This window comes from Eretmochelys imbricata, chromosome 17 (assembly GCF_965152235.1).
Source record: "Eretmochelys imbricata isolate rEreImb1 chromosome 17, rEreImb1.hap1, whole genome shotgun sequence".
Taxonomy (NCBI): Eukaryota; Metazoa; Chordata; order Testudines; family Cheloniidae; genus Eretmochelys; species Eretmochelys imbricata.
In genome coordinates, this window is record NC_135588.1 from 16,130,413 (window position 1) to 16,155,060 (window position 24,648).

Genomic DNA, 24,648 nt, shown 5'->3' on the forward strand with positions numbered 1-24,648 from the left:
GCTTGTGAAATAAGCAGGTCTGACAGACACTCATTCAATATCCACTACATATTGTGAGCACTACACAAGATAAATACAGGTAGTATCTTCAGCATACTGGTTTGAAATGGAATTTACATCTTTGGTACTTTTTATTATCTAAATCCAAAAAGTTAATTCATTTTGATATTTATAAAGATCTTTATTTCGTAAACAACTTGAAAGTTTCCCTAAGAAATTTTATTTTTTAAGTTCCAATTTACATACTAGATGATGGTGTTAATAGCAAAATCAATGAGAACCAAGAGCTTTGTCATTTGTATAGTTTACATCCTCCAGATTTGTGTTGCTCCAGGTCATAAAATAAATGAATGGTATAACTGGTGTGCTCTTAAGCAGATATTAATGTCTGACTTTTGTTATATTTCCCAATGTTTTAAAAGAATATAGGTTTTGTATTTTTAGGAAAACCCTTTGGGCCAGATTCTACCACCCTTGCTTATGTTAGGTAGCACCTCTCTCTGCCAGTAGCCCACACAGTTTTCAAGTACTAAGCTGTTACTCAGCCAGGTAAGAGAAGCAGAATCTGGGCTTCTGGGGTGAGGGCAGTATGGAATGTTTAACCACTTACCTTTAGTGTTTACTTTACTAGCCAATCCAGCAGGCAAATAAGAAGTGACAAGCTCTGGCCTAAAAATGTAAAATATGTTACAGAATGCAGTCTAATAATTAGAGATACAAAAAAAAGTACAGTGAATTATTTACATATTTATTGGGATTCAGAAAAATTTATATAAATCATTGTAACAGTCTTTTAGATCTGAAGTATGGATGAGTCAATGTAAATTAATAGGAAAGAGTTCCAAAATCTAAGATTAAGTACCTTGCTTTTTGCATTTACTCTAGTGGGAAAAATGCTTCAAGATGTAAAACTACTATCTTCCCTAGATACACATTGCATGACACACTCCAATTACGCACATACACCTCATTTTGTGAAATTTAATCAGCAAGGCATGTCCTTTTATCAGAGAAAGTGAATGTGCTAAAATATGTCTTTTATAGATAAAACAAAGTGAACTTAGGCAGCATTTAAAAACCCAAAAGCCCCAGGAAGAGTTTCATATAATTTTAGCAACCAGCAGTTAAAAATAACCAAAATGATAAACTTACTTTTTAACAATAAATTTGATTTTGCCACTTCCACGGACAATTCTTTCAAGGCGTGGAATTCCAAACCACGTGGGACTCCGGAAGGGGATTCCTTCTGGCAAGCCTTCCACGTACAAGTACTCAGGATTCGATTCAAATACAGGGTAGGGAACCTTCACTGCCTCTGAAAGACCCAGGGCCTGGGCTGAAAATAAAGATGATGTGACAAGCTCAGATGGGAGGCATTTTATTTTGATAGTTATAGTGGCAGCAGCATCCCTAATCAGAATCAGAAAAGGACGAGAGAAGGGGTTTAAAACAACTTTCCCACCATCATTCCACAGTTTGGAATCACTGCATGTAGTGATTTTGTGGATCTTACTAGGTAAGATCTTGCAATAATTATCAATCTAGGTCCATGGTACCTGCTACTGTTTTATAAGAGTTCCTTTCACCTAAGGATCTCAAAGCCCTTTATGAATTTGCATAAATGTCATTAATCCCCTTTTTAGAGAAAACTAGACAAAGAGAGTACGGATATGACTTGCCTCATGTCACATAGCAAGCCACTAGCAAGAGTGGGGAATAAAACCCAAGACGCCCACATCTGTTGTTCTGTCACATTTTTAATATTTGTTTTAATTTATTGTGCACCACAATTCTCCTTGAACAGAAGATTGTTTTAAAACAGAGTAGAACTACAACACAGTTTACTGAGGGTTTAACTCACCAAATTTCAGATTAAATATCTCTTCCACTTGCTTCCTTAGTTTTGTGATTCTGACATTCCAATCTTCTTTGACTGAAAATCAAAAATAGATGCATCTTGGGTTACTGAGTTATTAACAGATATTTGGGGAAAAGTGGTACTACTAAGCATATTTCTTTTATCACTGGAGTCCTAAACTATTAATGCAAAAATTGTCTTGCTTTCTAAGGTGCACAATCACAATTTGGTATAGAAGGATTTACACGTCTACTGCTCATTATGGTAACTGAAATTATATACAGAATATACATAATAATGGGAAAATATGTCTAAGCATGATTATAAATCTCTATCACTGCCCCCAAGTGTATGAACTTGTCCTTCAGGACCCTTAGCAGTGGGAAAGAATTATTTTAGTGGCTTTGACACAGCTGGAATTATTAATGATTTTAGCTCATGAGATTAAAAATCTTTAGAACAGAATATGAAGATTTAGAGCTTTGCCATAAATTTTGACTATCAAAAATAATTTAGTCTTGCTTTTTATTATAAATGAAAGTTTGTGACAGAAAGCAAGCCAGGGGCCAATTTTCTAAATTAGATGTAGAGGGAGGGAGAGAGCACATTAGTGGAAATAAAAAATAAATACCATACGTACTCGTTCATTAGCCCGTTCATTTATAAGCCGACCCCCCAAGATGGATAGGTAAAAACAGTAAAAACTGTATGACCCTTTCATAAGCCGACCCTATATTTCAGGGCTTTGCAAACTTTGGCTCCCGGCCTGTCAGGGTAAGCCGCTGGCGGGTCAGGACATTTTGTTTACCTGGAGCGTCTTCAGGCATGGAGCCCCTCAACTCCCATTGGCTGGGAACGGCGAACTGCGGCCACAGGGAGCTGAGGGACTCCATGCCTGCAGACGCTCCAGGTAAACAAAATGGCAATGTATTAGACATTCAATTCAATGATTTCAGTTTAAAATCATCAAATTTTGGCGTAAATCCATTTACAAGCCGACTCCCGATCTTTTATGTGTCACTTTTTTACCAAAAATATTCGGCTTATGAACGAGTATATACAGTACTTAAATATACTCATTTTATTCCCCAGCAAACAGTGCAATCATAATTATTGATCATATCCACTGAGGACAGATAACTTGTACTGTAGCATTTTTTAAAAAGACATATGCATGAAACCAGCAATATGTACACAGGATCACAAGCTCAAAATCATATTTCAAATGAACAAATTATCTGGCCTGTTTTACTTCTAACTCCTTCAATTACGAAAACAAAGAATGTTCATAAACAACATAAATGGTGAAAATTATTAATTTAAAAGAGTTCACATGGACCCCAGCCCTGCAAGCATTTACCACAAGCTTATGTATACAAGAAAGTATTTGCACCATCGGAGCCTTAATTTGGCAAGTGAAAAAAATATACTGAACAGCTGTATTTTTAGATTTCTAGTGCCACCACACAAGAAGCACAAGGGAGTATTGTCTGGGCTGAACACACATGAGGGGAAGTTTTCTATCCAGCCAAAGAGCACCATATTATTCTTACTAACCAAAATAATTCTTGAATTTTTTTTTAAATACAAAATCAAAATGTTGCCCCCCTAAACTATCTGGTATAGGAACTACATTTATTTATTGCTCTGCAAAACTAACATTTAGAATTGTTCAAAAAATTGGTATTTGTGCTGACACACACACAGTCTGCTTTAGCAACAATGGCACAGAGGACCTTCTCCAGTTTTGCCTTAGGACTAACTGCCAGGAAAGAATGATGCATCCAGTGGTTTGCACTAGCGTTCCAACCCAAAACCAACATTTTTTCTGTGTGTATTTGTCTAACTTGTACCCTGGATATGGCTATAGGCAAAGTTGTGTGTGTATTTACAGAACTAGTCTTTCCTAGCAGCTGATGATAGATATAATAACCAGTGGGAAATCAGCATGTCATTCTGATCACTCTATTAGGCATGATTGCTGCATGCCGATTCTTCCAGAAGTAAGATGCTATTAAAGCAGTTTCTTTCGTCACTGGTATTGTTCATACTTATTGCTGCAGTTATCTTGTCAACCTGCCAGATAGCTGTACAGTAGGACAATAAGCTAGGGCTTTGGCAGCAAGACTGAAATTAGATGCTGCCTAACTCTGCACTGCAGCTTTCAATGGGCTACCCTATCTCCACATACAAATCTTATCCCTGAAAGCCAAGAAAAATCCTCAAACCCACTTTGATAAGGCATGGATACCGTTGAACTGTAAACATTTGGAGGGAAAAGCAACCTGCATTCTCTGCTTAGGTAAAACCTAACATTTGTTGTGGTTCTGTGGATTGAAAATTGTTAATACAGCCCTCTGACTAAACCAAACTGTGCTTTATAAGTCATTAAAGTGATCAGGTACCAATCTGCACATTAAAGTGATCAGGTACCAATCTGCACATACATGGTACCTCTGACCTGAAGTTAGCAACATGTTTTACAAATAAATTCAGTGTTATAACACTGCTGTTTGGTAGATATTGCACCCAGGTGGGTAAATGGGACTAGAGAAATCTAGTAAAGCAGGTTCTTTTCCCATGCTCATCACCATAGTATTGGAATACCTTCTAATAGTGCGATAAACAACAGGATCATCATCTACCATAAGGTATTCCTTTCTCTTTCTTCTTCATGAGTAAACGTGCATATTTTACAAAGATTGTGGTTAATTTCTAATCTAGCAAAACATGAAAGATTCCTTCAAATACAAATATATTCATTTAAAGAGAGTTTCTCTTCTGTATTTATACATATTTGGTACCACTTTTCTCATGCTTAGAGAGGTCAGAAAAATTCATTTATTTATTCTGCATATGGATATATAGATGGAACTTGCATACAGTATGCGTCCTACCTGGTGTATTTGATCTTGGTTGAGTAACTTCTGTTGGACTGAGAGTTAGTAGTTCTGGCCTGTAATTAGAGAGCAGGTTATCAAATTGTTCTATACAGTCTCTGAATAATGATTTTTTTGTTTGTTTTATGAATCTATGTTTTGATTTTAATATTATTTATTTCAAATTGTCACCAAAATGGGCTAGTTGCTATACAGATATTTAGGAAGATGATGGCCTAAACTGCGAACACCAATTTTCTTTGCAATGTGAAATATCTTCTGTCTGCCTGGTACCAGAACTCAGAATGCTTTATGGCATTATAAAGCTGAAAGCTTTTCTTTTGCTTCAGTCAATCAATCTCCTGGCCTTTTCCTCTTGCTTTTTCAATTTATGCACTAAAATGTTCACCTACCTTTTGATTACAAATTTTATTCTGTTGCCCACTTGAATAATCTTTTCCAGCCGAGGGATTCCATACCAGGATGGGCTCCTAAATGGAATGTTCTCTGGCAGACCCTCCACATAGAGATCACTGGGGTGTGCCTCAAATTTCTGGTACGGGACAGCCTTCGGCTCAGTGCTCCCTAGGGCCTCAGCTGTTAGAACAACAGAAATTCAACAAAATAAATCCAATGATCGATCAGTTCAGCCAAACAGTTTGATTCAGCAAAAACTATATCACAAAGTCTCTGGGCCATCACAAACAGTAACATTAGGTACTAGCACAGCAAAGAATATTCAAACCCACTGGACTCCACGTTGAAAAGACAGAGTTTAGAGAACTAATTATCATAGTGTCCCATCCGATGTTCAGTAAGTAGCCCACCAACAGTGCCAGATTGAAGATTAATGCCAATGGGTTTGCACAGGAGAAAAAGTCAAAGCAGGATTGGGCTCAAAGTGATTTGAACTTATTTTCAGACAGTATCACATTTTCAGTAGTTTCATTCTTGACCTGTATATGTTCCTAAGTAGGCTGGGGAAACAGCATTCAAATTCAAGCCCAGAAATGCTCAGCTATTAATCCTAACAGTGCCACTGACATTATACTGTACATTGAAAAATAAGGTATTTGCTTTACCACAACTAGAGAGAAAAATCCAAATGCAAAAGGAATCAGAACCATAAAAGGCAACTTTACAGATGAACTTTACTGAACATTTACCCTTTTGACTAAACATTACAGCAATAAAAGATTTATTTTTGCTTAACAGTCAGGATTTCAAGCATTTGGAAAATTTTCATTCAAGAGTTTCATCCACTTATGCCTCAGAAGGATCCAATAAAGCTTTCTTAAGGATAGCTAATATGAAATCAACCTACTATGGATTAAAAGCCACAAAGGAAGTTGGAATACTAGCAGTGTACTTACCAAATTTTTTACAGAAAAGTTGATCTACCATCTTTCTTAATTTGGTGATTCGGGCATACCACTCTTCTTTCACTACAATTAACAGTAACAGAACAAAGATAACATTCCTTAATTATTTTGATTAACCGCAAGATTGTAAAGACAAGTCACACAGTTGCTATTCACTAACATTATACAACATGGCATGGGTTATTAGTTTCCCCAACCATAAGGCTATCAAGAGATCTGAGTACACCTTATTTGTCTTCATATTACTTCTGTTAAACCCTTCAGTAAAACAGCAAAAGGGGGCTGGATTTAAAATCACAAAAGCAAGGATACAGTTATGTTTTGCACTCTATCCTTAGCGTATCCTGTGCCTACAGCCCCTTGAATTTGGTCCTCAAAGCCGGTGGGTGAACAGGTTCACAACAGTAGGTGATCTTTCTTTGCAGATGACATACAATACCTTCATGCAATTGGTTAAGGATGGAATGACATCCTTAAATCTTATTTTCTGTTCAAATATTACAAAAATAAGGGTTTATTTTTCTTTAAATACTAATATACAGCTGCATAAAGAACGCTACACAAGCTTCACCAATGCAGATTCTTACTCCTAGCCTCTCACGCCTCTGGACTCAGGAACTCTAATATTCCCAATTCCTTCTCTCAGATCAAGGTTGACAATGTGCATTTTTGGGGTGTAGGAGGCTTCTATGAGCTACCATCGCTTCAAACTACATTACAATTTGTATAGACTCTTAACATCTAGCTTTAGACAATTAGCAAAACCTGACCCTGAAGTGGAGACAGGTGGTAAGATAACAACTTAATCAAAACACATGTTGAGGAAAGTAATTTTCCAATTATCATTCACACAATGCTATATGCTTTTTATTATTAATTATTATTATTATTAATAAAGACAAATAAGAGTAATTCTTTGTCTTCCAGGTTTGGGGGAAAAGAAACTGATCAATATGGATTATAATGTTGATAAATGCTTGCATTCTTATCTTTCAGTGAAAATTTCTAGTATCTTTGAATGGGCTTCGAGGGGAGGCAAAAAACGCAGGAGTTTTTACCTGTTGAGAATATTTACCATTGGAGAAATAATCAAATGGTAAAAGGAATTACCTTTTGCATTACAACAAAAGAATTGTCACATTCTCTAAGTCAGTCTTGCCTTATGCCAGTAGCCATGAAGATAACCAATATCACCATTAATATATTTTTGGCACATATCAGCCTAATCTCACACTTCAGTTTAAATACATCATCAACTTAATCAAACATACTCTGATAAATATACCTCTCTAGCCACTAAAATGGGCTACCCACTAAAATCAACTGTGTAGATAGAAAGCCTGTCAAACTAATAATCAAATGATAGCCTCTTTACGTGGCCTATTTCATCTCATCGGTTAGCTCAGTAAGACTCTGAAAAGCACAATGTTCCTTGAAGTGAAAAATGTGGTACAGCCAGTTTAGCCATTCACATCTCATTTTACCTTCACCACCTGTGTGCAAAAGGTTCGGTTTAAATTCAGGTTCATACATGCACTGTTCTGGGCCTCATGTTACAGTTTCATACATGCACTGTTCTAGGCCTCATGTTACAGTTTCTAAACACAATAATATCATCTGGCTCTTATGTAGTGCTTTTCATCAGTAGATCTCGAAGCACACCACAAAGAAGGTCAGGAACCAAATCTGTACGTGCTCATTGTGAATACACTTACAATTACAGATAGGGCATAAATGGATACACAGCATTTTTTGCCCATTCCCATTGTGAAAATGTGGGTATGTTACCAAGGGTTTTGGTTTTTAAGCCCATCTACGCCTTCAATATCAAAATCATCATTTGACAGGCCAGACCATCCCACTAGTGAGTTTTTCAAACTCTGAATTTGAAAAGTATTAAGTTTTAATTTTTCTGGCTTGACAACAGTATTTCCACACCAGCTGTTGTATAGACTTACAACGTAAGCAAACACTGTTTTATACAGGCCAGGGTCTCTGCATCTTAGTTGTCAGATTTATTCTCTTTCTTAGTCAGTTTCAATGTGGACTGAGATGTGAGGTTGAGAGGGGAATAAATATTGGGAGTACTGCTCACTAATCACAACATATTTCCAGGAAAGTAGGCTTTTCATTTACTTGCTGAAAAAGCCTATATTTTTTAAAAACTCTTTTTCCAAAACCAAACGCTATCTTTGCCGTACATTATACTAAAAAAACAGGTTGTGACAGGAAGGACAAAAAGTGAATACAACTCATGCCTCTCTATATATAGAAGACATTCCATCATATTGTTGTTATGCAACCCAAAAGTTTAGAAGTCCTACCTCCTGCAGCTGGTTTGTCCAACGGTGCATCTTCTCGTGTTGAATTCAAAAGTTCATGCCTGAAAATTTTTAACAAATATACATTCTTCAGCATTAACATACCTTCAGATATGTTTTTACCAAATTTATAGCATTTATAGGAAGTTATAGCATACAGCTCTGTAGCAAATTCTACTGTTAGTTACCACTGTGGGACCAGAACAGTATTCAGGATCCCCAGCATACTGGTTATAGTCAATACCAAACCCTGAAGGCTCTTACTTGCCAAAAGAATCTTACTTACAGCTTGCCAAAAGACTTTTTGACACATGTTTTTTTGCTGAGATATGCAGTTTTGTTGAAGCCAAAACATTTCACAGACACATACAAACTTTGATGGGAAGGTTTCTGGTGTCCAGGGTGAACTCTCCAATCCCCATCACAGAAAGGGGCATAAAGAGACAAATCAAAAAACTGACCTTTTTGATGTGAAAAAGATGTTTCAATCTTATTAATTATTATTTGTATTACTGTAGCACCTAGGTGGCCTAATCTTGGATCAGGACCGCAGAATGCTAGGGACTGTCCGAACACAGAACTAAAAGTCTCTGCTCCAACGGGCTTACAATCTAAGTCCATACAATTTCATTTAGCAAAAATGTGCAAAGAAGTTCCTTCTTAAATTTTTTGTTTTTCTTCCCATGTGGAATGAAAAAAGATTTTCAAGTCTCCAAAGTTGCAGTTATAAAGAATGCTTGTTCTCCAGACAGCTCTAGTTACTACACACAACAAAAGTAAGGGAAAGGTAACAGAACTGCTGTACTTTATTAAGGGTCTTTGGCTTGTGACCAATTTAGGAAGGGTGTTCAGATATTCCCTCCCCCCCCCCCCCCAAGTGAGACAAAGGTGGCAGATCTTAAAGATTATAATCAGTTGCAGAACAGAGTCTGTGCTCTCATCACAACCTCATCTTACTTTCCTGTGGACAGCCACGAAAGGCTCTGCACAGACATCAGTGAAACAGTTTCCCAGATTTCCAGGGTATATAACACCAATGCTGAAGGGAAGGCAACATATGAAAACAAAACATTTTCGTCCTCAGCTAATTATGGGCTTGATCCAAAGCTCATGGCAGTTAATGGAGAGATTTCCATTAACAGCATTAAACAGGTCAAAATGGCAGTTGTCTTGTATCTGAGCTTCATTTATATTACTTGCACTATCACGTCCGTCTGAAGTGAACCACCAAGCTATTAGTGGTGAATGTCACACACCAGTCACTGGACAACTCGAAACAATATTCTGATAGGAAAAACAGAAGAACAGATCCATAAAAACTTGAAATTCACACCTAGATCCTCAGCTGGTGTAAACTGGCCGAGCCCCCAAGTCTATGGAGTTATGCCAAATTACACCACCCGAGGATCTGGCCCATGATATTAGAGAAACTTCTTCACCAGTTGGGATCTTGTACAATCACATTGTGGTGTCAAATCTGTAGCTTGAATAATGCTTTAGTGGTTTGACCGAAAAGATTCCTTCTTGCGAGCACTACAAAAGCATCTGCTGGTAGTAATTAATTTTGAAATTCTCAGAAATAGTGAAGAATTTTGTTTAGAGCACGGTACGAAGAAAGGAAGAGTGAAAATAAATGCAAAGCTCCTTACTTCTTAATCACAAACCGTATCCGCTCCTTGGCCAGCAGTATCCTCTCAAGGCGCGGAATCCCATAGGTAGATGGCCTCCTGAAGGGAATTCCTTCTGGAAGGCCTTCCACATACAAGTCTTCTACATGCGACTGGAAAAGCGGGTATGGGATAGACACTGGACCTTTTGCTTTTATAGCTTGAGCTTTAAGATAAAAGGAAAATAAAAACATTAGCATAGCTCATCACCTTACCTAACCTATTTGCTTGGCACTAATCTGAACAATGTAAACACAAGCAGATAAGCAGGCAATAAATGCTTATTATAATCTCTAACCACCTAAACATTCTATTTATGCTTTATTTACAGTGGGAACTTTTCCCATTCTCTCTCTCTCACCCCAGCAAGCTCATCTTTCCCCACTTCTCAGCAAAAATGTAGTAGCAGAGACTGCACCTGTTACTGCGAAGTTTCGTCTTACTTTGGTTTCATTTTCTGGTACATTGTAGAGTATCAAATAATCAAAACAACTACAAACCAAGTAAATTTTTCGACGCATTAATTCTCAATTTGCCAACATGGTAACAAAAATTCAGTAATTCATAATGGGCTTCCAGTCTTTAGAATGACTTAATGAAGTTCTACTTTATTTCAACAGTTAAGGAATTGACTGAGCAAACACCACATTTCTTACAAGGCCAAGAACAAAAATGTGGTCTTAAAAACAACCAGTCTTCAAAAATAAAAAGCCAATAGCTCATTCATTAGTAGCAGAAGCAGAAACTAACCTCAGTATACCTTTACAAAAAGAACATTAATCCCAAGTATTACCAACCAAGCGGTTTGGTGTATTTTGTTGTTTGAGGTTTAGCTATGAAATTAGAAGCAAGGTTAACTAGGGAGAAAGTTTTTTAATAGACCAAAATCTGCTCTGGGGTAACCACATATACACCTCACGGACTTCAATGATGTATCTGAGGGCACAATTTGGCCCTGAAAGTACAGACAGTAATGCAAAGAAACCATCCTTCTAAGATACCACCTGCACTACAAGACAAACCATGAGGTTTCTCAAGGAAATTTAGAGTTAACAATGACACTGCATACTTAACTGGTTTTGTAGCTATGTATTTCAAGACATGATGCTTCATACAGTCTATACTGAAGCATAGTATCTTAGAACAACAGTTAAGTTCATGAAAGCAGAGCACCATGTACCAACTGCAACTCTTTCCCTAACTCCTTATATTGCCTAGATATTGCACAAGACTCAGTAGTGAGATTGCATGTTGTAGGCCTGATCCTGTTCCCTTTACAGGTAACAGGAGTTTTGTCAGAGATTCCAGTAGAATCAGGATGAGATCCAATAAGTGATCCACTAACTAGAAGTGCGGCAATCTGAGTTAAGGCCAAATCAGAGGAATCTCAGCTGCGTTAATAACTTTTGAAAGTATATGGCGGTCAAGGCACTTTCTCAAGTGACATAATTCAATGTGGAGGCAGCCAGTCAGAAATAGGCTATGTTCAAAATAATCAAGTTAGCTGTACACCAAATGCTTAATCACTTTTTATATATGGGGAAGAGCCAATTGAGTATTTAAGGGCATTTAAATACACATTGTTTGAAGTCCTATTTTGAAAGACACATATTATTATTATTTCAGGCAGCCCAATGTGCAAGTTACACAAAAGAGGAAACTTTGAAAATACTGTTTATTAGTCCTATATTCTGCATAAGGTTATAAAAATGATAGTCTAGTTTGAACACAATTATTGCTAATATGGTTTCAACCCTAGTATATATAGGTCCAAACTGGAATGGGACACTATACATATGAAATAACAAAGATCCATCTGGAGAAATTTTTAGGAAATGGCATATTCAGAGATGATCTCCACAGAATGAGTCACATGGCAATCCATGAAACTTGCCACATATTATATTAATCCTTCATTAGGGAAGTTTTATTACAATACTACAGCTCTGCCAAGTAAATCAGTGGGTGAGTGGTGAGAAGCATCACAAACCCAAGGGAACAGCTTCAGAAGGAAAGAAATGTTTGTAAACTACAAATGGCATAGGGAAACAGAGATAAAGGTGCAACACCAAAATTCTGAAGGGTCAGATCACAACAAAGCATCAACCAAAACCAGCTTTAACATAATAAGGAGAATGCTATTTCAATAAATAACTAACAACAGGTAAGTTTTTACAAGTCGAAATCTTTATTTTTCTTAAATCAATAAAATGTTTAGCAGATTCTCTTATCTCCAGACAGAGCAAAGACATAATCAGCAGTACAGTCTGCAGTGAAGCGTCTTGATTTGGATCCTTACAAGGTTTGGTATTCAAATTCTACCAGAACCAGATTTTTTTCATTTTTCAAATTAATCTGTATTCACCAGCTAAGGAATTGCATTTACACTATAATACATTTGTACATTTATTTTACATCCAAATACAAAAAGATAATACCCAAGGTGTCAGTAGTAAATAATAATGACTGACATTTGTAAAGCACCTTTCACCTAGAAATCCTGAGTAATATTACAAAGAATAGGCATAGTTCTGGACATCCACAACTCATTGAACTGTAGGAGATGTGCATACATACAGGAGGACAGAATTTGATTCTGAATATGTGATCACTTTACCCTTCACTGATATGCAATGCAGCCACTTCTAGGACACAAGGTGGCAGATTTTGAAGGATGCACCATAAACTCAAGCATCTATTCAGACACATGGCTGCACGACTGTCCTTCACGAACTGAAGCTATCGGAGACTTTCAGGGAGGCTAAATGCAACCACTGAATTCAGAGTTAGGTGGTGTCACTGGGACTACAACTCCCCTCCATAGCACAACCAGGTATTATAAACCAGATTCTCAGCTGATTTATGTCTGTATAGCACCACTAAAATCAGGCCAGTTTAGTTAGCCATTATACTTGAGTTCAATGGTGCTATGCAGATTTATGCCAGCTGAGAATCTGGCCCTGGATATTTAATGACAAAGTGGTCACGACTCCAGTTTTGAATGACATCCAAAAAGATACTCCCATTTTTAACAGTAGATGGGTACCAGAAAAAAATATCAATTTCAAAGAACGTAATAGCCTTTTCCCCTCTGTCAACAAATGCAGCTGGTCATCTCTCTTGTACAGACACAGAAATGACTCTGACTGCAACACATGACAATCAGCCTCACAGTCAGACACATGCACTCCCTTCGCCTTTTAGGGATCACATGATTGTTGCTTCATTTTAAAAACAATCTGTCATCCACAACAGCAAAGCAGCAAATAATTATCTTAGGAAGGGCCTCCCAAGTAACAGATCTAAATATTACTTTATGTAAGGACTTGATTTGTTGCTAGTAAGATTAATAAAAGTAAGAGTCAAGGTCACAACTTTCAAATGGGGATGCCTAAGATTAGAGTTTATTGGAGATCAGGATGCTCTGCATGATTGAAGAATAAAGTTACTTAATTAGGTGCCTAACCTTAGGCACCCAATTTTGAAAATCCTGGCCCAAGTGTTCATTAAGAGCTATTTTCTCCAGCTTTAAGTCTTGTATGATATTAAACCCTTCAGTGCTGTCAGTCCTGGCATGTTCCAGAGCCAAAAACAGGATGCATGCCAAAAAGTTGAGACTTCCGCTGTCAAAGGGCTAGAGGCAATTGTTTGGAAAGGAGTTTGTTAACACATACCATATTTTCTTTCAAATAATTCTTCAACCTGCTTTCTCAAGTCTGTAATTCGGGCATTCCATTTCTCTGTAAGGAAAAAAGAAGGACATGTTAGACTACAAATGAGAGCAAGCCTTTACAAAGAGTGTTTTGCTACTGAATTCTGGAATAAACAGTATGCCTTTAGAGCTCACACGCACACAGATTCATGTGGGGGTGTGATACACACACTATATCTCAATATATATAGGGGATCTGGTACACACTCTACATCTCAATATACATGTATATCAAAGAAATAGGATAGAATAAAATGTTTAAGATTACCTCCAAAACTTGTGCAGATGTTAAACCAAGTTTAAAAAAATTAAAGGACAAAAATGGGCTAAAATTAGTCCAAAAATGGTTTTTCTTCGACGTTTCAGTCAGCAGCTCACACCACCATCAGGGGTAAAGTCAATTTTCAGCAGCTATTGACAGTTATTTAAATCCAGAGCATGAGAAGCTTAATTAGGAAAGCTTGATAAAGCTTACACCGAGTACATGAAGCTGTTTTGGCGCAAATCTGTAAAACTACATGGGTCAGGAGGCATCATGCCATCCTCTTCATTAATCCAGTATTTGCCAAAGTCCTGATGTTGGCTGGACTTGCAAGTCATCCATACAATTCCTATTTCTGAAAGAAGATGCAGACTGCAAGACATAGACATTATCCAAATCCAGTTGTGTGTTGTACGGATAAACTGGCTTTAACAGCAGTATTTTTAAACAGTTTAAGTTCTGTGATAGAAATTGCATCTTGTTTTCATATCATTTCAATACCTTTAGGACTGGCTTTTTGAAGATGGTACCAGCTGCTGGCTGGCTTTTAGAGACTAAATAAGCAAGCATTTTTGTTGCCTATTTGCAGAGTAGACTTTTCTGACCTCTCCAGTTACAAGCCCAAAGTCAGACTGATAGGTTTAGCCATTACACCTCCTTTTGCTGAAAATCATTCTCTCATGTAAGATGAGATACAGGGTTCAGCTTCAAGTCTATACCAAAATTGGTTTTAAATATTAAATCTCCTATTGGCAAATGAATACAGCTTCAGAGTCCATTTTTAAAGGTTATAATTGACTTTTATATGCAATTTCTTGGATGTCAAAAGATAAGCGTGAAATACACAGTGTAGGTAAGAATAAAGCCTTGTCCACATGGCAAATTTTTTTGGAATAACTGATTTTTTCAGGATAAATGCTCTTGCGGACACACAAAAACTTTTTTCAAATTATCTGGTATCTCATCCCGCACTAATCAATCTGGTTTGGATTTAGCAATTCACAGGGGAATCTCTGCTGGGGGCTCCCCACTCTAAGCACTAGTGGTGCTAGTCCCACTAGTGGTGGGACCCACATGGACTGTTTTGGGAGGGTGGCCTTGGAAATACCCAAGAGACCATCAAAGGCACCGAAGCAACCCTGGACTTCATCCAGGAGATTCTCCCAGACAGCCAAGATCTCTCTGGCATGCCAAACCCTGAGCCAGAGACCCAGGAACAAGAGAAACCCAGGCAGAAAGCCAGCCTGAAACTGCTGTGTAGGGAAGAACTACTAGTAAGTATTAGGTACTGTAACACAATACAACTATATAAGGAGATTTCTTAAACAACTGTGTTCCAGGTGCTGGCTGGATGCTGCCATTTTGCGTGGAGTCTCTGTCTCTCCCCAACCTTCCTTTAGTGTGCTCAAAATGGCATCTTCCCTTTAAGCCCTAAAGGGTTTATTTCCCTGAAGTATCAAATTCCACAACCACTGGCCAAATGTACAACTCATTGTCCCATCCCCCTTCCTGTGTGATTCTCCCTCTGTTGCCGACCACCCTCCAAGATGGTGGTATTGCAGGGGTTAAAAGAAAAACCAGACACATTTCAAAGCACATGTTTATTGCAACAGCAGATACAGTAGGAGAAAAAGCCACAGAAAAAGTATTTTGGCTCACAGTTTAATCAGTGCCCCAAAGCTTTCAGCTATCTTTACATTTTATCACGTAAATTGCCAAAATTAGGCTAGAGACATTTCAAAACGAATAGGGATTATAAAGCATTCATGGTTAATTTTAATCAGACCTTCAGTATTAACCACCCCTTGGTTTCAAACCAATTACTACAGAAGTCTGCTTATTTTGTAGTGCTCCTGATCTGCATGAGTTATAAAAACAGAATTTAAAGCAAAGATAGCCCTCTGTTTGGCATGCACGTTGCAAACCAATGCAGCCTTTTTGGGGCTGCCAAGATAGATGGCATTTCCCTTCCTCTCCTGGACCAGCATAGGGTGTGGGGGCACCATCCTAGGAAACAATAGCGCTGCATAGCTCCCTGGTTTGCCCACTGACTTTGAACAGTCATCCTCTACCTATTGGGAACACACATAAGGGTAACACGCTCCAGTGTAAGGTTGCCTATAGACACACACATGTAATTACTAACCTGCCCCCCACTCATTCTCCATTATCTACCAATCTCGCAGCCAGCACTGATACAGAGGTCCTATAGGAAAGGGAAGTAAAGTGGAAAATGTCCACGCATACCCCAGACTGGGAAGAGCAGATGGCAATGGCATTCCAAAAAATGAGAAAATATCAACTTACTGTTGTCATGGAGACCACTATCTACTTGCACTTTTTCTCTGTCCTCCCTACCACATGAAATGCCACCGCCCTGAGCATCTGAAAAGTCTCTGTGTGAAGCAAAAGATGACGTGGAAGAATACGCTCAGACCTTGCCAAATACATCTCTGCTAAGATGCATTTATCACGAGAAAATCAGTTGAGAAATCTCCCCCCCCCCCCGCAATAAAAACATCAGTTCCTAATAAAATGTTCTCTCTCACGCACACCCACCTACCATTCATTTGGTCACAGTATATTCATTTTCTACCCATTGCACTCTGGTTTCAAAGTAGGAGCATGCTTCCCTTGACACTGTTTCCCCAACAAGTTGTGGCACCTTAGAAGCACCGTCTCTGGCTACTCACAACATTGAGAAAAATCTCTTCACCTCCACCACCCAGCCATCAATGAGGATTTCTCCCTTGCTCTCACAGATGCTGGGCAAAACACAGCAAGCACCTATCTCACAGGGCAGATATGGCTCACAAGCATCCAGTCTTGTTAGGATATAAGATAATTCCACTTTCCCTTCCATCTTTCAAAAGCACATTCCACTGTCATACTGCAGCTACTCAGGGTATAGTTAAACAGCATCCTTCTCCTATCCATGTGTCCAGTAAAAGGCTTCGGAAGCCCAGGAAGCAGAGGATAAACTGGGTTTCCCAGAATGACAGGGGGAATCGCAACACCATTAATGTCCATAGTGGTCCTGGGAGCAAAAGTTCCTTTTTTCATTGGAGGAGTGAACAGGGCTGAGTTTCTACAGTTCCTGGCAATTTTGACCTTGCAAGACTACCCTGTATTAATATCGGTGAACCTTCCATAGTGATCAGCCAGGCCTTGCAGCAATACCCTTTTCTGATGAAGTCTGAGGGGCAAAGAATTGATACATGAGTCCCAATACAACGTGGGAACACCATTTGTGCAAATCCATCAATAACCTCCCATGCATTGCCAAGCTTTATGACAAGGCCCAAGAGCACCTTGTCAATAGCAGTGCACGCTTCCACGAGAACAGTCCAGACAGTTGATATGCCAACACCAAAGCAGTTAGTTACTGACTGGTAGAAATTAGAGACCGAGAACTTCCAAAGTACTTTGGCTGTACACTTCTCAATATGAAGGGGAACCCCCCCTGTTGGTGTTCCACCACTGCAACTCCAGGGGGAGGCTTTGCACAGATGTCTAGAAAAGTAGCTTTTGTCATTCCAAAGTTCTGCTGCCAGTGCTGGTCATGCCAGTTCTGCATCATTATCATGTCCTGCCCGTATGTGCTAGTTTGCTGAGTGCAGAAGTGGTGCTCCATTGAGTGGAGCTGCTCCGGGAAAGTGTCCTGCAGAAGTAACAGCTTTATTTCAAACTCCTCCTCTACCCATGTGGCTGTGGCTGTCTCGCAACCCATTCAAAGCCATGAACACGAACAGAGAGGTGCAGCAGCTCCTTCACATTCATGACAGGATCGTGGTGCTTGACATGTTTTCTCCACGCTGTCTGACAGCAGTTTGAAAATGGTACTTGCCTCACAAGACACAGATGAGCCATGGAAATTATTCAGTCTGAGCCCAAACTCTAGTATGTTCTGGTAGGCATCCCACAATGTGCTATGAGAAAATCCCAGAGTGCATACAGCCTAATGGCAGAACACTAGACTGAACACTAGAACTCACTGTGGTATCTGCCCAGAATACCGTGTGGCTAATTCAAAAAAATCACAGTGCTCTGTGGACACAACGATCCAAAATGGAAGTAGCTTAAGCCAGAATAAACAAAGCATGTGGATGCACTCTTTCACTACAGATACTCTGTATGTGTTATAACAGAAAAAACAATGTTAAAAAAACCAAAAAAACACTTTCCCATGGAGACAAGGCCTAAGCCAGGCTACTCACCATGAAGGAGTCTCCCTTCTTTTCCCAAGCATGGCTCCCCTTGGCACACCTTTGTTGTGTAACTTGAAGTGTGGAGAGAAACTAACTAGGACTGGCTCCTGAACTAGGACTCCAATTATCCATTAAGCTAAAGTGAAAGTGACTGGCCTCACTCTTTTCTCAGATTTTTCTCTCAAGAGGTCAGACGAGAAAATGGCTAAACTGATTTCTACTTTGTTTTATCCTATTTCTAATGTTTATATTGTTACGGTTTCCTCCTCTCTACCACAATGGCTTCCAAATGGTTTATAAAAGCTACAACTTTGGTTAGTCCAAATTCTGGTTAGAGGATCACTTTACAGGTGAACAAAAACAGGTGGTTTACAACTGCTTGCACTGTGGCAATATATCTACAAAGAAATATAGGCTGTTAACTGAATGCCTCTATTTATCTCTTCAAAAGTCCCACAACCTGATGTTATCTAGAGTCATCAAGAAGGAAAGTTTTTCAGGAAGCAAATGACAAAGAGAAACTTGAATTTGTATCTTACCAAAATTGAATTCTCTCACTTTTCTTCTCCCAGCATTGGCAGCCTCATTTGCTGACTCAGTGTTCTTCGGTCTCTTGTTGGGTGGTAAGTAGTCCTCATCATCTTAAAAATAAACATGAGACACATCACTGATGGTTTTATCCAGACACGTACTTTACAGCGTTGACACGGTTTTGGAGTCTCAGAATTCTAATGGAAGTATCAATCAGTGCCTTATTAAGGGCCCAAATCTGCAACCTTAGTCATGTGAGTAATCCCAGATTTAAAGAGAGTATCTGCCTGTGTTAAAACTACTTAGGAAAGTAAGAGTGCCAGGATGTAGCAAAGTTTAGTATAAGCAACATTTATTTCACATTTTGCTGGGGAAGATGTTAAACACAACAAGAACTAAGTGGCGTTCTGAACATATGCTTAGTCACAGAAAGTCATCATGGGACAGCAAAAATAAACATTTACTAAATGTTTATCTGATTAACTAGAAAATCTATCCACTAAAGCTATGCCTACCCTGCATAGATTATACTGGCATAGCCCCATAATGTAGCTGCAGCTTATACTGCCCAAAGAAGCTTTTTCTGTCAGTGTAGGAACACCATCTCCCCAAATGACGTTAGCTATGTTAATGGAAAGACTTTTCTGTCGACATAGCTGCATCTACACTAGGAGTTTGTCAGCAGAGTTATGTTAGTCAAGGATGTGTTTTTTCACACCCTGGCCAATGGAGCCATGCCAATATAACTTTTCAGTGTAGATCAGGCTTAAGTCTTGAAATGCATTATCTAAACGTAGGGCCCACACAGGACTAAAGCATGAAAGTAAGCTCTACAGCCTCTTATGGTACATTTGTCCCTGCAGAGCTGAAGAGCTCCACAGAAATAGCGCTTCAAACCAGTACAACCCTGTGAGACATGAATAAGTTTCATTTAACAAGAGCTCAAAATATCAGGGGTTGTTCTGAAGTTTTTAATTCCAGTAGTTTCATGGGTATAGTTGCAGCAAGCAGGAAATAAGACCCTTTGACTCTCTCATTTCTGTGCTATAAGGCTCCCTTCTCCAGAGCCTAGTTATGCTCCTGAGGCCAAATTCACCTAATGGACAGAAAATGCAGTTAAGGAAAGCAATTGATGAAGGCCTCAGGTCTTTCTGCTCTGATGAAAGAGGTTTAGCACACCAATAAACAAATCCAAAACTATGCCAGAACTTGACTTTTTTTCTTCATGTTGTTATAAAAAAAATCCTTTCACCTTTGTAATATTTACAATCCTAGATAAGAGAACTCGATAATTAGAAAAAGAAAACTGAAGCCTGTCTCATGCTTGAGACAGCATTTTCCCCAGGATGTCTTGAGCGTATTCCATTTGGAAAGCACAGTGTATATTTTAATTTGTAGCCACTCGTTGTCTCTCTTTGGCTGTATGATAGGAGCCAACTTTTCAGTGTGTTTTTACTTGTATGGCAGAGGACTTCCAACCAGTCTTCTAGTACAAAAAAACCCGAACATTTAATTGCTTTAGTGTCACTACAGTACTTTCACTGCAGCTACATCACTGTACACACTTATTACAAATCAGAGGCCAAAACAGCTGTTATCTTGCCAATAGATTTTTAATCAGCATCAGACAATTAGTTTAAAGCTTCAGTTACAGTACTTGTACATGCAACTCACGAGTCCTTTCCACAAGCTTGTCTCAACTAGGAATTTGTACGTGTCTAAAATGTGTTAATAAAATGCCTTTTTTTAAGAATGAATATGTTCTTCAGAGTCTTATATTTTACCTTACAATTAGAGTAATGAATATTTTGTACTATTAATGCTAGAAAAAAACAACAAGATTTAATCACTATGTTTTTGGTATGTTGTGTTTTTACTGAACTTCTTGGAGTAAGCGTGCTTAAGTGGTAGTTCTCATTTCAGACTCTAGTCAATGCTGACTGGTGATCAAATTTATTCTACTCTAGGCAGTGGGTGAAAGAAAACATCATGCATACTCAGCCAGACAATTGTGAAAGGCTTTTGTTACCAAGAGAACCCAAAAAGATTGGAACGCAGGAGTTGGAAAAACTAACCTTCAATGGTGACCTCAACTTCAGGGTCCTCACTTGTCTCAGAAGGGGCATGCTGAGAAGAATCTGAGAACAAAAACAGATCACAAAAGAACTTCAGAATGGCATATGCACTATAAAGTACTTTTACCCAAGCGTTCAGCAATTTAGCATTCACACTGCCACTTGTCACAGAAGCCTAATGGCATATTAATATGTTTGTTGCACACTGTGAATTAAAAAAACCCCAAGAACAGAGACACTTTACCACAAGCCTTTAAGCATTTCTAGACAAAGGTAAGGAGGTAAGGATTATATTTGCTAAATTTCATATGCAGCAGTGTAGGAAATTTCTTATTCTTGGCTTAATAGGATTCATATAATCATAAATAATTCCTCATTGTCTTGAAGGATTACTTAAAAATGTAAACAAAGGCTTTGTGCCCTAATAGATTATATATTTTCTGTCGCCATTCATGGCAGACTTCCTCTGGTTGTGCTAAAATAATTTTCATTACAGATTACAATGTTAACAGTGCAAAATGATAGAGATGGGGGTCAAACTGACTTCAGTGGGGCAACATGCATCAGTATAGTGAACAGGATTTGCCTTAACAGTATAGCGTGGGGAAAAACATATACACTGGATAAAAATTTTTTTAAAAAGGAAGCTGATTCTTGTTTGAAACTGTTAAGATTTATGCAAATTCTCTAGTTAAAAGGCACTGTGTTTGTACACCTGGATGAACACTGTCTTTGAGATCTCTAAGCTAGAAGCATAGTAAATTGTTTTGTTCGATGGTCAGTAGGGAGCACTCTCCCTTCATCATTGCTTTTCACTTTATATCATAGTCATCAGCAACAGCTACTGTAACACATTAAATAAAGCACATTTCACCTATGTCAAATCTATCACCTGGTTCAGAAAAACTGTATTACTCGTGAATTAAACGGAACAAGTGTAACACAGGTAACTGGTAAACTCAAAGCACAAAGAGGATTATGATGTCCTGGTCCTTTAGCCACAGAAGATCAGACAAGCAGTCCATCTAGTCCAGTATCCAGTGTCTGACATCCTTTAGAGGAACATGCACGAAGTCACATAGTGGACAGTTACGAAATAGTATGCCCAGAAGAGTACCGTAATTTCTTCTTAAACCATATCAGTGGTTGGCTTATTCCCTGAAGCAAGTCTTATCTAACTTGTAGATATTACCAGTATAAAAGAGAGAACTCTTTTTGACCTCTAAGCACCTCGACCTCAATGATAACTTTGTGGCAATAAGTTCCAGGTGTTCCATTGTGTGTGTATATAATTTTTTTTTTTAAATCATCTTTTCTATTTTAAATAGGTTACCATTCAGTTTCACTCACTGCCTCCCTCTACTTGTTTTCAAGGGTAAATTTACCTCTCATATACCAGGCATTTTTTAATATAGCATTAATTTTTTTGTCTCTTCAATATACTAATTAGTCCCAACCTTTTCAATCTCTCTTCATACAAACATCTCTCTAGCTCTGTAATGATTTTCGGCACCCCTCTAGATGTCTTCAGTATATGCTGTATCATCTTTTCCAAAACAGTAGGACAACTCAATACAATATTTTAGATGAAGGCATACTATCTTTTATATAACACTAGAATATTTTCACTACTATTTTGTCTACCATTCTTTATATGTCCTAACATGTTTATTTTACCCACGCTGCACATTTAAAGCAGGATAATGATGCGGCAAGTTCTTTCGGAGTGGTTTCAATCAATTTAGAGCTCAGTAATACATAGTTTAAATTATTCCCTCTGATGTGCAATTGCTATTGTGTTGTCCATTCACTAAACCTTGTCTGCCCTTAGTTTCCTTAATAGCTTCTCATAAGGAACTTTGTCAAAGGCTTTTCGAAAATCCAATCATCAACTGATTCTTCTCCCTTAGGCACTAATTTGTGGGCACATAAATAATTTTAATAGATTACAGACGCAGGATTTTCCTTCATATAAACCATCCTAGCTTGTCCATATCATATGTCAATCTAGCCATTTCTTTTACTCCTTTTAAATCACAAAAAAAATGTCCTAGCAGTAAAGTAAGGCTTAACTTAATTGCTTGTAATTTTCTGAATTGCCCCAGCATCTTTTTTTAAACATACTAACTTAACTTGAAGCATGGATAGATTTTGAGTTCTTAGCAAAAAAGGGTGCAACTTTCAATTCAATAGTTCTCATTTAACAAAAGAGAAAACAGATTTAAGAACGACATGGAAATAGAGCTCAGGTTTAAACTAGTAGAGGCCTAAATCAGGCACTCTTAGTGGAGGGTCTGTGGTTGTGGAGTTCAGTACTGCCAAAGATAAGGCTGAGCCTCCGTCTTATCCCTTTCAGGTTGCCCTCTAACACTCATTTCTTTCTTCTAGTTCTCTCTTAACAATTAAGTGTCAAAGTGGTCATGACACTTGCTTGGGGAAGCAATGCACCCAGATTATTTCCTCCTAGGCACATGGTTTTATTAATGCAGATCGGAAGAGCAGAGAACTTTATTCTTTTTTGAGGGACCTAATGCACTTCTAAATTTATGCAATGCCATCTACACACTATGTGATAGGCACCTTTGAAAGTCAAATAGTAAGGATTGTAACAGTGAGTACTGTTGCCATCATAACTTGCCCACAAAACCCATGAGTTTATGATTTGGGATGGAATAATACTGGTTGGAGGATCATATTTCTGAATTCATGTAATAGCTTTTAGATATTATGGTGATGGGCACCTGACAAATGCAATTAATAATTTAAAAGAATGATCACTCCCATCACAATAAGTCATTCACGGTCGGGGGGGGGGGGCGGGGGGGGAGAAGAAACAACAAAACCAGCCATCCATTCACAAGGAGAATGGTTGAGGAGATAATCTACAGTTTCAATGTACTGAAGTTTCATTGTTTTCAAATATTTATTTAAAAAATGAAAATCTCTTTTCAATGCTGTTAATTCATGTTTATGAAAAAAGTTTCATATCTCTAACCTTCTACCGGTATTTCCACATCTGTTCCTTCACTGCAATCGGAACCCTGGTGGCTTCCTTAGATAAATATAAAGTAAAATATACCATAATAAAAATACAGAGTAACCTGTGCTAACATTAAATATTCAAAGTAAGTATTTTAATAAGGCAAGTTCAAAACTATAAATATCTAAAATCCACATGAACTGAAAAAATGCATCTCAATTTCTGAATCTGAAAAATTCATTAAAGCAAAAGCAGTCTGACCTTTATACAGAAGTGTCTTTCTTGAGGTGCAAATTAGCTTTTTCTAATGTTTGTAAATGGGCATAATACACACACACACACACACACCCCAACTGCTGATTTTGTGGGGGTGGGGGAGTTTAGGCAACACAATTTCACCAGATTTTCAAATTCTGGGAAACATCTTCCCTAACCAACCACAAACACTTTTCCCATTAAACTGCTTCCCCCCCATGCTTTCTTCCCCACTCCAACGTCCTAACCCATAATACTTTTAAAAAGAATCAAGTTTGAAATGTGGCATGCGAAGAGGGTTATTAAAATGTTTATTAATAGCATAATTTTACACACCAAACTGCAATGGAAACAAGGCTTAAATTTTCAAGAATTGCTAGTAATTTTTGATGCCTCAGAATTGGTCTTAAAAGGGCCCGATGTTAAGAGAGTAGATTAAGAAGGCAGAGCACCTCTGAAAAAGACAGGGTCCCCTTTTATTGTATTTTAAATTCGGCACCCAAAAATTCTAGCACACA

General features: G+C 38.2%; 1 protein-coding gene across 5 annotated transcripts in view; it reads right to left on the bottom strand.

Annotated features, from left to right (window-relative positions):
• The window catches only part of GTF2I (general transcription factor IIi), a 75,990-nt gene that overhangs the window by 13,690 nt on the left and 37,652 nt on the right, over window positions 1–24,648 (bottom strand). For 3 of the 5 annotated variants that reach the window (XR_013348281.1, XM_077836770.1, XM_077836769.1), the window contains exons 11-22: window positions 23,891–23,947; window positions 20,896–20,958; window positions 18,829–18,930; window positions 13,782–13,847; window positions 10,090–10,273; window positions 8,444–8,502; window positions 6,111–6,182; window positions 5,151–5,334; window positions 4,756–4,814; window positions 1,862–1,933; window positions 1,153–1,336; window positions 611–669 (exon numbers count right to left, since the gene is read on the bottom strand). Coding sequence is in view for 4 of the 5 variants with exons in the window: in XM_077836770.1 (XP_077692896.1) it covers window positions 611–669; window positions 1,153–1,336; window positions 1,862–1,933; window positions 4,756–4,814; window positions 5,151–5,334; window positions 6,111–6,182; window positions 8,444–8,502; window positions 10,090–10,273; window positions 13,782–13,847; window positions 18,829–18,930; window positions 20,896–20,958; window positions 23,891–23,947 (1,161 nt within the window). In the remaining variant the exon portion in view is untranslated. The remainder of the gene's footprint in view (window positions 1–610; window positions 670–1,152; window positions 1,337–1,861; window positions 1,934–4,755; window positions 4,815–5,150; window positions 5,335–6,110; window positions 6,183–8,443; window positions 8,503–10,089; window positions 10,274–13,781; window positions 13,848–18,828; window positions 18,931–20,895; window positions 20,959–23,890; window positions 23,948–24,648) is intronic. The other 2 variants (XM_077836772.1, XM_077836771.1) reach the window with 1 other exon arrangement.